The 14,370-nt window shown below is 48.1% G+C and overlaps 1 protein-coding gene across 1 annotated transcript in view; it reads right to left on the bottom strand.

Moving 5' to 3' along the window:
- LOC137461101 (mucin-6) overlaps positions 1-9,321 on the bottom strand; it is a 52,663-nt gene extending 43,342 nt beyond the window's left edge. The window contains exon 1 of the mRNA XM_068171001.1: positions 9,205-9,321. Coding sequence (XP_068027102.1) covers positions 9,205-9,256 — 52 coding nt within the window. The 5' untranslated portion in view covers positions 9,257-9,321. The remainder of the gene's footprint in view (positions 1-9,204) is intronic.
- Positions 9,322-14,370: the final 5,049 nt, after the last annotated feature.

Raw genomic sequence — 14,370 nt, 5'->3', positions numbered from 1 at the left:
GAGAGCTGGTTTGTGAGGCTGCAGAGCTAACAGTTTTACACCTAGAGCATCTGCTGCCTCTTTTTGGACCTCCTTGATTTTGGAATCTCCATTTGTTCCATCACCTTTTGTTTGGTGGTTTAACAGTTTAGCAGTTGCTGCAGGTTAATCCCCAAACTCTACCCCCACTCCATGAATGGGTTTTAAAGCTGTGTGACTGCTGCCTTCAGAGCATCTTTGATTTTGCAGCAACTGAAGATATGCCTAAAACATCACTTCAAGTGATATCCACCTGGAGAGCCTGATGTAAAATAGAAGCTCTCATGCTTTATGGACAAACATTTTAGGTCAGAAGAGAGCACTTTGGTTTACAAAGAAAGGAAGGTGGAATGGAATGGAATGGAATGGAATGGAATGGAATGGAATGGAAGAGAAGAGAAAAGAGAAGAGAAGAGAAGAGAAGAGAAGAGAGAGAAAGAGAAGAGAAGAAGAGAAGAGAAGAGAAGAGGAAGAGAAGAGAAGAGAGAGAAGAGAAGAGAAGAGAAGAGAAGAGAAGAGAAGAGAAGAGAAGAGAAGAGAAGAGAAGAGAAGAGAAGAGAAGAGAAGAGAAGAGAAGAGAAGAGAAGAGAAGAGAAGAGAAGAGAAGAGAAGAGAAGAAGAGAAGAGAAGAGAAGAGAAGAGAAGAGAAGAGAAGAGAAGAGAAGAGAAGAGAAGAGAAGAGAAGAAAAGACATGAAACCAGGTTGGAAGAGACCTTCAGTCCAACCAATCCAACACCACCTAAACAATTAAATGATGGCACCAAGCACACCCTATCAAGTCTCCTCCTAAACACCTCCAGGGATGGGGACTCCACCCACCTCCCTGGGCAGCACATTCCAATGGGCAATCACTCTCTCTGTGTAGAAAATTCTTCCTAACCTCCAGCCTAAACCTCCCCTGGCGCAGCCTGAGACTGTGTCCTCTTGTTCTGGTGCTGGCTGCCTGGGAGAAGAGCCCAACCCCCACCTGGCTCCAACCTCCCTTCAGGGAGTTGGAGAGAGCAAGAAGGTCTCCCCTGAGCCTCCTATTCTCCAGGCTAAGCAACCCCAGCTCCCTCAGCCTCTCCTCACAGGGCTGTGCTCCAGACCTCTCCCCAGCTTTCTTGCCCTTCTCTGGACACTTTCCAGCATCTCAACCTCCTTCCTAACCTGAGGGGCCCAGAACTGGACACAGGACTCAAGGTGTGGCCTAACCAGTGCAGTGTACAGGGGCAGAATGACCTCCCTGCTCCTGCTGGCCACACTCTTCCTGATGCAGGCCAGGATGCCATTGGCTCTCTTGGCTGCCTGGGCACACTGCAGGCTCATGTTCAGCCTACCATCGACCAGCACCCCCAGGTCCCTCTCTGCCTGGCTGCTCTCAGCCACTCTGCCCCCAGCCTGTAGCACTGCCTGGGGTTGCTGTGGCCAATGTGCAGAACCTGGCACTTGGATGTGTTCAATCTCCTGCCCTTGGCCTCTGCCCATCTGTCCAGCCTGGCAAGGTCCCTCTGCAGAGCCTCTCCACCCTCCAGCAGATCAACTCCTGCCCCCAGCTTGGTGTCAGCTGCAAATTTACTGCATCCAGATCATCAATGAAGATGTTAAAGAGCACAGGGACCCAGCACTGCTCCCTGGGGCACACCACTGGTGCCTGGCTGCCAGCTGGCTGTGGCACCATTCACCACCACTCTCTGGGCTCAGCCTCCAGCCAGTTCCTAACCCAGCTCAGAGAGCTGCTGTCCAAGCCAGGGGCTGACAGCTTGGCCAGCAGTTTGCTGTGGGGGATGGTGTCCAAGGCCTTGCTGAGATCCAGGCAGACCACATCCACAGCCTGCCCCACAGCCCCCAGGCAGTCACCTGGGCATGGAAGGAGATCAGGTTGGTCAGGCAGGACCTGCCCTTCCTGAATCCATGCTGGCTGGGCCTGAGCCCTGATATTTAAGCTTATAATTGAGCTTATATTTAAGCTTATATTTTTATATATATATATATATATATATTTATATGTTATATATATTTATATATTTATATATTTATATTTAAGCTTTTCATACTCAAAATTCACTACTGCAAGCATGCCAAATCGTTTCAAAAGGACACAAATACTCCAGGTTTAGGATTTAGATTAAGAAATCAAGATTAGATTAAGAAATCAAAATCCTAGATTACATGGGGGATGTGCAAGAGTTACACCGAAAATAGCTCAGGAGATGAAATCCTTTGCAATGCTTTGCTCAGAGAACAGCCAGCAAAGCAAACACAGAGCAGCCTGCTATTTGCCAACCGGTCTGCAGCCTGTCAGATCTAATTGTTCTACTAATTACAGGACAGTAATTATTCCCAGCATTCACATTACTTCTCTCTGAGTTAACTCTGAAGTGATTAGCAACATCATCCTGGCACTCTTATTAAGCATTCACAGCCAGGAGAAGGTGGCAGATGGTGTGGGTGCAGCAAGTGCTGTAGCCCCATGCAGATGCACCTAGCAACCACTCAGGTGTTTTCCAGTTCTCCTTTGCCTGGTGGTGAGTGAGAATTCTGAACTACTGGCAGCCTCCTTACTGCAAGTCTTCCCTTTCCCTTTGAGAAGTGGGATGGTTGTCAGTTGATGTGAAATACATGGTTCCAAAGGAGCTCATGGAGTTGTTAAGGTTGATGTCTACAACTACCTGAAGGGAGGTTGTAGCCAGGTGGGGGCTACCAGGCAACCAGCACCAGAACAAGAGGATACAGTCTCAAGATGTGTCAGGGGAAGTTTAGGCTTGAGGTGAGGAGAAAGTTCTTCCCAGAGAGAGTTGTTAGCCATTGGAATGTGCTGCCCAGGGAGGTGGTGGAGTCCCCATCCCTGGAGGTGTTCAAGAGGGGATTGGATGTGGCACTTGGTGCCATGGTCTGGTCATGAGGTCTGTGGTGACAGGTTGGACTTGATGATCTTTGATGTCTCTTCCAACATTGGTGACTCTGTGATTCTGTGACCTCAAGGATCATCCACTTCCAACCCCCCTGCCATGGGCAGGGACATCTCACACTACAGCAGGCTGCTCACAGCCACATCCAGCCTGGCTGCAAAAACCTTCAGGCAGGAGGCTTTCCATCACCTCCCAGGGCAACCTGTGCCAGTCTCTCACCACCCTCACAGGGAAAAATTTCTTCCTCAATGGAACTTTAAACAGCCTTTCACTTAGGTAAAGGAAGTTTTACTTTCAATTCCTACTCTGCCTAGCCTGACTTCCTTGAGAATCACACCTGTCAAAGTGCAGTTTCTGTGTGCTCAGGCTGTCTAGCAATACAACCCAGACAGGGAGCTCAATCTACAGCGCAGAAAGAACTCATTTTGGTCCTATACTGCAGTTGCTATGAGACATCCCTGTGGGAACACATCCAGCTGGCAGCCAGGCACCAGTGGTGTGCCCCAGGGAGCAGTGCTGGGCCCTGTGCTCTTTAACATCTTTATTGATGATCTGGAGGAGGGCATTGAGTCCATCAGCAGTAAGTTTGCAGATGACACCAAGCTGGGGGCAGGAGTTGATCTGTTGGGGGGTAGAGAGGCTCTGCAGAGGGACCTTGCCAGGCTGGACAGATGGGCAGAGGCCAAGGGCAGGAGATTGAACACATCCAAGTGCCAGGTTCTGCACATTGGCCACAACAACCCCAGGCAGTGCTACAGGCTGGGGTCAGAGTGGCTGATAGCTGCCAGGCAGAGAGGGACCTGGGGGTGCTGGGTGATGGTAGGCTGCCTGAACATGAGCCAGCAGTGTGCCCAGGGGGCCAGGAGGGCCAATGGCATCCTGGCCTGCATCAGGAAGAGTGTGGCCAGCAGGAGCAGGGAGGTCATTCTGCCCCTGTACACTGCACTGGTTAGGCCACACCTTGAGTCCTGTGTCCAGTTCTGGGCCCCTCAGTTTAGGAGGGAGGTTGACTTGCTGGAAGGTGTCCAGAGAAGGGCAACAAAGTTGGGGAGGGGTTTAAAACACAGCCCTATGAGGAGAGGCTGAGGGAGCTGGGGTTGCTTAGCCTGGAGAGGAGGAGACTCAGGGGTGACCTTATTACTCTCTCCAACTACCTGAAGGGAGGTTGTAGACAGGCAAAGGTTGGTCTCTTCTCCCAGGCAGCCAGCACCAGAACAAGAGGACACAGTCTCAGGCTGCCCCAGGGGAGGTTTAGGCTGGAGGTCAGGAAGAAGTTCTACACAGAGAGAGTGATTGTCCATTGGAATGTGCTGCCCAGGGAGGTGGTGGAGTCCCCATCCCTGGAGGTGTTTAGGAGGAGACTTGATAGGGTGCTTGGTGCCATGGGTTAGTTGATTAGGGGGGTTGGATGATAGGTGGGACACGATGATCTTGAAGGTCTCTTCAAACCTGGTGTATTCTATTCTATTCTATTCTATTCTATTCTATTCTATTCTATTCTATTCTATTCCATTCCATTCCATTCCATTCCATTCCATTCCATTCCATTCCATTCCATTCCATTCCATTCCATTCCAACATACCATTTGATATTGTAATGACCTCAAACAAATTAATTCACAAAAGCCAAATGAATGAAACCAAACTATTCCCATTTGATGTCAGGCACTGAAACAAACCCAGTTTGTGTACTTCCAAACCAGAGATAATTTAGGATTTCTGCCCTGTAAAGCCTTCAGTTTTTATCTTTTACTTTGGGACAAAAAGAAATGGTGAAGTGTCAGGAGCTGTGGAAAACATAAAAGCTTTAAAGTAAAATATATAAGCCTGAAATGAAATTCAACAGCAAGGGTAGTGATAGAGTCATAGCTGTGATAGTAGTAATCATTTGCCCATGTCCATGGTGATTTCTCTTCCATATGAAATTATTAACTCCCTTTGTCTCTTGCAGAACAAGATCATAAAACCACAGAATGACTGAGGCTGGGAACAGACTTCCGAGACCATCCAGCCCAGCCTATGACCTAGCACCACTGCATCAACCAGACCAAGTGCCACATCCAATCCTTCCTTAAATACTTCCAGGGATGACAACTCCACCACCTCCCCGGGTAGTCCATTCCAGTCTCTGATTCCCCTTGCCATGAGGAATTGCTCCCTAACATCCAACCTAAACCTCCCCTGGCACAGCTTCAGGCCATGCCCTCTTGTCCTGTCGCAAGGTGCTTGGGAGAAGAGCCTGACCCCCCACTTGACTACAACCTCCTTCAGGTAGCTGTAGAGTGTGATAAGGTCTCCCCTTGGTCTCCTCTTCTCCAGGCTAAGCTGCTTGAACAGCATAAATCAAGGTAAGAAAAAAATATCACAACTGTGCACAAATATCTCTTCAGGATCTAGCAGCCAAAGTGTGAAGCCTCAGTCAGCATCTCTTATTAAGCAGAAGCAGGAACTAACAGTTTTATGTTAAGGAAAAGCTGGAACCAAGAGTGTAATGTTAAGTAAAGCTAGAACTAAGAGCTTAATGTTAAGTAAAAGCTGGTACTAACAGTTTAATGTTAAGTAAAATCTAGAGCTAACAGTTTAATGTTAAATAAAAGCTAGAACTAACAGTTTTATGTTAAGTAAAACCTAGAGCTAACAGTTTTATGTTAACTAAAAGCTAGAACAGTTTTATGTTAAGCAAAAGCTAGAACTAACAGTTTCAATCTGGCTTTAAACTTCTGGAGGATTCATTTAAATTAGGGTAAGACATGTTTACTGATTTTTTAGAGCTACCAAGGAAAGAAGAAGTGAGCCTGCCTGTTTCCATCAGGCTTCACATCAAACATATGCCCAAGCAACCAGCACCAGAACAAGAGGACACAGTCTCAGGCTGCACCAGGGGAGGCTGGAGGTTAGGAAGAAGTTCTACACAGAGAGAGGGCTGCCCAGGGAGGTGGTGGAGTCCCCATCACTGGAGGTGTTTAGGAGGAGACTTGATAGGGTGCTTGGTGCCATGGGTTAGTTGATCATATGGTGTTGGGTGATAGGTTGGACTTGATGATCTTGAAGGTCTCTTCCAACCTGGTCTGTTCTATTCTTTCCATTCCATTCAATTCCATTCCATTCCATTCCATTCCATTCCATTCCATTCCATTCCATTCCATTCCATTCCATTCCATTCCATTCCATTCCATTCTACTTTTAGGCTTTTATGGTTCAATTCAGCTGAAATTCCATCCTAGACAACATTCAGTTGTTAATATGACCATTTGTAATTGCCTGAAGTGAGGTTGCAGCCAGGTAGAGGTTGATCTCTTCTCCAGGCACCCAGCACCAGAACAAGAGGACACAGTCTCAAGCTGTGCCAGGGGAGGTTTGGGCTAGAAGTTAGGAAGAAATTCTTCCCAGAGAGAGAGATTGGCCATGGGAATGTGCTGCCCAGGTAGGTGGTGGAGTCACCATCCCTGGAGGTTTTTAGGGAGAGCCTGGATGAGGCACTTGGTGCCATGGTTTAATTGATCAGATGGTGCTGGGTGATAGGTTGGACTTGATGATCTCAAAGCTCTTTTCCAACCTGGTTAATTTTAGTCCATAAAGCTTGTGGCTGAGGTGGTGTCAGAAGTAAATTTCCACTTGATTGCAAACATTAGTATTTATAGTAATGCATCTACTCACCTAACACATGAACTCATGCAGACTAAGAACTTTCAGGCATCTGCCATTGGTGTTGGGGCCCACGGTCAAGTGTTCTACCCAAGACCTTGGGCAGAACCATTTTAATACACTCAGTGGATTTATAACAGCACAGCTGAGACTGAGAACAGGCTCTGAGAAGCTACAAAAGGGTTAATTTGCTTACATCTTATTTTTCTTCCCCTAAGTGCTGGAGTCCCAAACCAGTGATTTGCAACACATGTCCCTGTGCAATTTGAGCCTCACGCTTCATTAAGTGTAGTAATCACACCGCAGAAGGAATAAGTGCAACTTTGTTCGAACCAAAGCGAGTGAAGTTTGCTTTCTAGCACCTTGCAACCTGTTCTTGACACCAGGACTGTTAACAATTGATCATTAGAGAGAATATACAGGGGGAGAGGAAGAGAAAAAAGTATCTTGAGCAATGCCTAACCGTGAGCAAAAGGGAAAAGGTCTGCCCTCGGAGAATCCATAGAAAGCACTGCAGGAAGAGGCATGACAAAGAAGGCAGAGCAGCCACAGAGGAACAAGGACATACTTGTCAAGTCTTAAAAGCATTCAGATGGGTTGGATCAAATAAAGTAAGACTGAAGCCTTCAAAGAGTAAAGAATTCTGCTGGATGATACAGGGAAGGACACTTCCAGTGTCATGCAGAGGTGTTAGACTGGAATCCTGTTTTCCAGCACAGGATCCATCACATCACTCTGCAGCAAAGCAATGCCAGCACACGGCTCACACTGCACGCTTCTTGCAGCTTGCAGAACAAAGGAAAAAAAGAGGTTTGGTCATCACTCTACTTCCACAACAGCATCACTAGAGCACTGCATCATTAGCATCTGAAAGATGAAGGTGCTTGGAAGCTTGGAAATGCAACTGCTGTCCATTAAAGCAATATTCCCTGCATCTAGGGAACCAGATCTTCACAGACTGACAGATTGCATGAGTTGGAAGGGACCCTCAGAGGTCACCTTGTCCAATACCCCTGTAGTCAGCAGGGACACTTCCAACTAGATCAGGCTGCCCAGGGACACAACAAGGCTGATCTTGAATGTCTCCAAGGTCAGGGCCTCAGCCACATCCTTGGGCAACCTGTTGCAGTGTTTCACCACTCTCATAGTAAAGAATTCAGTCCTAATGTTCAAACCAAATCTCCCCTGCTCCAGTTTCAAACCATTGTCCCTTGTCCTATCCCCACAGGCCCTTCTAAACAGTCTTTCCCCAGCCTTGCTGTAGATTCACTTCAGATATTGAAATGCAGCTCTATTGCCTCCCCGCAGCCTTCTCTTCTCCAGACTGAGCAGCCCCAATTCTTTCAGCCTTTCCCATTTAGGGAATGATCCAAAAAACCCCAAACCAGTAACCCTGTTTCTAAAAACTAAGAGCAAATACTTCCATTTCAGTCATGTCTTTATGAATCATGCAGTTATGTTTTAAGATGCAGTGAGCATGAAGAAAAGATGAAACTTCATTCTGATGCTCCAAGGAAAGAAGAGGAGGACCTGAGCTTCATGTGCTGTAATATCACAACAGACACTCAGGTGCTCAAAGGAAAGAAGAGGAGGACCTGAGCCTTGTGTGCTGTAATATCACAACAGTTATCCAGGTGCTCAAAGGAAAGAAGAGGAGGACTTCAGCCTCATGTGCTGTAATATCACAGCATCACCCAGGTGCTCAAAGGAAAGAAGAGGAGGACCTGAACCTCATGTGCTGTAATATCACAACAGACACTCAGGTGCTCAAAGGAAAGAAGAGGAGGACCTGAACCTCCTGTGTTGTAATATCACAACAGTCACCCAGGTGCTCAAAGGAAAGAAGAGGAGGATCTGAGCCTTGTGTGCTGTAATATCACAACAGTCACCCAGGTGCTCAAAGGAAAGAAGAGGAGGACCTGAGCCTCCTGTGCTGTAATATCACAACAGACACCCAGGTGCTCAAAGGAAAGAAGAGGAGGACCTGAGCCTCCTGTGCTGTAATATCACAACAGACACTCAGGTGCTCAAAGGAAAGAAGAGGAGGACCTGAGCCTCCTGTGCTGTAATATCACAACAGTTATCCAGGTGCTCAAAGGAAAGAAGAGGAGGACCTGAGCCTCCTGTGCTGTAATATCACAACAGACACTCAGGTGCTCAAAGGAAAGAAGAGGAGGACCTGAGCCTCCTGTGCTGTAATATCACAACAGTTATCCAGGTGCTCAAAGGAAAGAAGAGGAGGACCTGAGCCTCCTGTGCTGTAATATCACAACAGACACTCAGGTGCTCAAAGGAAAGAAGAGGAGGACCTGAGCCTCCTGTGCTGTAATATCACAACAGTTATCCAGGTGCTCAAAGGAAAGAAGAGGAGGACCTGAGCCTCATGTGCTGTAATATCACAACAGACACTCAGGTGCTCAAAGGAAAGAAGAGGAGGACCTGAGCCTCCTGTGTTGTAATATCACAACAGTCACCCAGGTGCTCAAAGGAAAGAAGAGGAGGACTTGAACCTCATGTGCTGTAATATCACAACAGTCACCCAGTTTCACAGACCCACAGACTCAACCAGGTTGGGAGAGCCCTGTTTCAGGACACATGTCTCTTCCTTTAACTCATACACCACGAGGCAGCCAGACATCTTAGACTTACCAGCAGACTGCAGAAAGCTGCAGAAGATGAGCAGTATCACCGTTGGCAACATGACTCATGCCCTAACTGGAGAGAGGGTTTTTTTTGGTGCTTTCCTCTCTTCTGCATGGGCAGAGCCACAGCTGCCACTTTCTAGGTTGCCTCTTCAAGCTTGGATGCTTTATATATATAGAACTGCAGTGCCCTCCCTCATTCCCATGGCTTGCGGCAGCAGCAGCAGCAGCAGCAGGGTACCCGCCAAACAGGATCTCCTCTTTATCAAGTTCAACACACCTCAGTGCCACTGAGAAAGGAAAGCCAAAAAAAAAAGAGAAGAGAACACAAACCTCCTCCAGTTCATTACCATTCACTCGAGGGTTTTATAATGGCTCCTATTTGTCACGGCTCAAACACATTTAGGCTTCATTTGCACAACAAATTTGGTATTGTACCCACAAAAAAACAAAGCAAAGAGCAAGGTGCAAAAAGACAAACAGCACACCAATTAGGATCACCAGCTGATAAGGAGAGGAATAATATTGGAGCAGTACACAAAGTGGAAGAATGAAGTGCAGAGGTGTTGGAGCTGCTGGGAAGAGCTACACAACCACAAGAAATTCAGGGGCTGGAAGGCACCTCCAAAGCTCATCCAGTCCAACCCCCCCATTCCAGAGGAGGGTCACCTATACCAGGTCACACAGGAACACATCCAGGCAGGTTTTGAATATCTCCACAGAGGGAGACTCCACAACCCCCCTGGGCAGCCTGCTCCAGGGCTCCATCACTCTCACGGGGAAAAAATTCTTCCTCATGTTTATGTGAAGCTTCCTGTGCCTCAGCTTCCACCACTGCCCCTTGTGCTGGCATTGGGCATCCCCCAGCAGAGCCTGGCTCCAGCCTCTGGGCATCACCCTGAACATCTTTGTAAACATTGATGAGGTCACCTCTCAGGCTCCTCCAAGCTACAGAGCCCTCAGCTCTCTCAGGCTCTCCTTGTGCAGAAGATGTTCCACTCCCTGAATCATCCTCGTGGCTCTGTGCTGGCCTCTCTCAAGCAGCTCACTGTCTTTCTTGACCTGAGTGGCCCACAACTGGACACAATATTCTGGATGCAGCCTCACCAGGGCAGAGTAGAGGGGAAGGAGAACCTCTCTCAATCTGCTCACCACAGCCCTTCTAATCCACCCCAGAATGGCATTGGCCTTCTTGGCCTCAAGAGCACATTGCTGGCTCATGGTCATCCTTCCATCCATCAGCATGTGGGTAACAGACTGCAGGGTGTGAAAGGTCAGAGATACAGATCCCAGACTTGTTTATTAGCTCTTCATAACTCTGCTGAGTGGTTGTGTTCATCTCCCCCTTGGGTGGCTTTTTAAGAGAAATGATAACATTTTGCTGACAAAAGGGCTGTCCATGGTACATGGAGTTTGCAAGAGAGCTAAGCAAGCTCTTGCCTACCACCTCAGTACTGCCATGGGGAAGCTGTGTTCCAAAATGGGCCAGGCCATTGCACTGTAGAGCTTTGGTAGCTCTGACAAGTTGATCTACACCTTCCCACCAACATCCTAAAAGATCAGTTCTAGTTCTGTCACCTGGATCTCTCCACATCCAAGGTGAAACACTGAATGCACCAGAGATGTGCTCTTCTATCATTGCCACCACTGAACTGGCACAGCGCAAGAACAACTTAGAATCATAGAATCAGTGAGGGTTAGAAGGGACCACAAGGATCATCCAGTTTCCAACCCCCCTGCCATGGGCAGGGACACCCCACACTAGATCAGCCTGGCCACAGCCTCAGCCAGACTGGGCTTAAACACCTCCAGGGACAGGGCCCCAACCACCTCCCTGCACAACCCATTCCAGGGCTTCACCACTCTCCTGATGAAGAACCTCCTCCTCACCTCCAGCTTCAATCTCCCCACCTCCAGCTTCATTCCATTCCCCCTAGTCCTATCACTCCTCAGATCCTGAGCAGTCCCTCCCCAGGCCTTCCTGGAGCCCCCTTCAGATCCTGGAAGGCCACAATGAGGTCACCTGGGAGCCTTCTCTTCTCCAGACTCAACAGCCCCAACTCCTTCCGTCTGTCCTCACAGGAGAGGTGCTCCAGCCCTCTGCTTCATCCTCCTGGCCCTCCTCTGGACAAACTTTATTTGCCTGATCTTGTCATGTTTCACCAACAACAGCAATTACTTCAGGAAAAGTTTAATTAGAAGATGACTTTCTCCCTAAAATAGCAAAGGTATGGATCACCTCTCCCTACGAAGCTCTGTCTCTCCATATGACTCTCTTCAGCCTTTCCTGGTCCACCTATGCAATATTTATGCTATTCATTACTTTCCTGGCTTCATGTTGTTTTCTCCTTCTCTGGTACCATGAAAAGCTGGGTCCTCACCATGTCCTCAGTTATTCCTTCTGAGTGGGGAGAAAAAGCTCAAGAGAGGCAATGACCCCACCCTTTAGTCTTGGCAATTTCAGCCCTGGCTTAACCTGGTTGTAAATTAAAATCACAGAATCACAGACTGCTTTGGGTTGGAAGGGACCTTCAAAGGTCATCCAGTCCAAGCCTTCTGCAGTGAGCAGGGACATCTTTAATTATAAATCATCTGTAACTGCAAATCACCTTTAACCTCTAAATCACCTTTAACAATAAATCACCTCTAACTCTAAATCACCTTTAGCTCTAAACCACCTCTAACTCTAAATCACCTCTAACTCTAAATCACCTTTAACTCTGAGAAACCTGCTGTAGTGTGAGGTGTCCCTGCCCATGGCAGGGGGGTTGGAACTGGATGATCCTTGAGGTCCCTTCCAACCCAATCTAGTCTATGATTCTATGATAAATCATCTTTAGCTGGAAAATAAAGGCATTGAATTTGAATTGACATGAAGGTCTGCCTGACTTCTGCCTTTTCTTCCTCCTTTTCCAGCAACTGGGAAGGTAAAACCTATGGCTGTTGACAAGGGAATTGGCACTCTGAATCCCAAACCTTCTGCTCAGAATGTACTGCATCTGCCTCAGACCAAATCAAGCCAAGGAACACAACCAAGGAAACTTCATTTTGGTGATAAAACCTCCCTTGGTTAGTTAAATCCAAGAGACTTCAATATCAAAGGAATTTATGCAGAGCCAGAGATATTGAGACATGACACTTCAAGCAGCAGACCACATTGTGCAGTCAAATCCATCTAGGAAGTGATGGGGCAAGTCAGTTCTAGAATATTTGGATGCTGCTCTGGAGATCCCTAAGAAGCATTCCACTTCCAGCAATACGCTCTGTGCATGATTCAGGCAGCCTTGCATATGTTTGGATAATAGCTACAACGTCTTTGCAAAGAGTCAACCCAAAATACAGCATTTGATCAGCTCCAGGCCTTGTCAATCACTGAATCACCAAGGTTGGAAGAGACCTCAAGGATCATCGAGTCCAACCTGTCACCACAGACCTCAGGACCAAACCATGGCACCAAGTGCCACATCCAATTCCCCTCTTGAACACCTCCAGGGATGGTGAATGTTCAAGTGATTTCCATCTTGTGAAGCTTGTGCCTGTGAGATTCTTTCACTCTTTCTGGTTTATGTAGATACTGAGTACAGCAATCCTACACCACAGCTTGCTGTGGGTTTTTCTAGATTTGAGCTTTGATATTTGGTTTTCTGTCTTATTCGAATTTTAAATCATTGTCAGATGTTTTGGGTTTAGTGTGAGTGTCAAGGGGCAGGGCTGGGCTGGCCACCAAACAAGTGCCAGAGGCTCTCCATGAACCCCTCTGCTTCCCAAAGGGAAGAAGGGAGAGAGACTGATGAGGTGAGAAAGAGAAATTGAACCAGCTGGGATGGGAATGAGAACAACCCAAAGAAAACAGAGACACAGAGACACAAACCAGCATGGAACCCACCCTTGGTGGCACTGACAGCACCATTGGCACCACTGCTGCTGGGGGCAGGCACTGGGCAAGGCCCAGACTGGAAATCAGCAGCAGGTGGGAACTTGATTTGGAAGTGGATTCAGGAACACAGGGGATGAGGCTGGAAGGCAGAAGGGGACAGAGTCCTGCTGGGACACTGCCCAGGGAAGAAGAGGCTTGACCCTGGGGATCCCTCAGCTTGCTCCTGGAGATGCCCTCCATGGGCTGCAGTCCCTTGGGGGGGCACTTGAGGCTCCCCTGTCCCTGGCTGCTCCTCCCCAGCAGCTCCACCTCTGCCTTCCTGCCCCCCAAGGTGTGGCACAAGCTGTGGCAGTGCCCTTGGTGTGCCCAGGAGCAAGTCTCAGGCAGAGGCTTTCTGCAGCCCAGCCCTTGGCAGGATCTGTCCCCCATCAGTTTCTGCCTGCTAGGAGCAGCCCCTGGCTGTGCCAAGCTGCCCTGGGCTGCAGCAAGGTGCCTCAGTGAGCAGGGCCTGAGCTGGGCAGGGCCAGCACTGGGCAGAGCTGGCTCTGGGCCTGGCTCCCAGCCGGACAGTCAAACCATTTAAATCATACATGCTTAAACTTCCAAATCATAACTGGCCCTCAAACCAACATTTCAGAATATTTGTGATAGCTTTGTTTGTGCACAATGAATATAACATTCAATACCATAGAAATGCTGTGCCAGAATGAGGTAAATTGAGGCTAATATCATAGAGTACTTTCATAGAACCATAGAATGATAGAGGTTGGAAGGAACCTCCAGAGATCATTGAGTTGAACCCTCCTGCCAAAGCAGGGTCACCCAGGGCAGGTCACACAGGAACACAGCCAGATGGGTCTTGAATGTCTCCAGAAAAGGAGACTCCACAACCTCTCTGGGCAGCCTGCTCCAGGGCTCCATCACTCTTGCAGTAAAGAGGAGAAAGTTCTTCCCAGAAAGAGAGATTGGCCATTGGGATGTGCTGCCCAGGGAGGTGGTGGAGTCCCCCATCCCTGGAGGTGTTCAAGAGGGGATTGGATGGGTTTAGTTAATCATGAGGTGTTGGGTGACAGGTTGGACTTGATGATCTCTGAGGTCTTTTCCAACCTTATTGATTCTGTGGTTCTATGAAATTTCTCCTCATTGCATCTTTACTCTTTATGAGTAAAGGGAAGTCATTGTGCCCCTGTACTCTGCATTGGTTAGGCTGCACCTTGAGTCTGATGTCCAGTTCTGGGCCCCTCAGTTTAAGAGGACATCGAGACACTTAAAGGTGTCCAGAGAAGGGCAACAAGG

This window comes from Melanerpes formicivorus, unplaced genomic scaffold, assembly GCF_026170545.1.
Source record: "Melanerpes formicivorus ecotype bairdi unplaced genomic scaffold, bMelFor1.0.p_v2 SCAF_1121, whole genome shotgun sequence".
NCBI classification, from domain to species: domain Eukaryota; kingdom Metazoa; phylum Chordata; class Aves; order Piciformes; family Picidae; genus Melanerpes; species Melanerpes formicivorus.
This window is presented reverse-complemented; position numbering and strand designations above follow the sequence as displayed.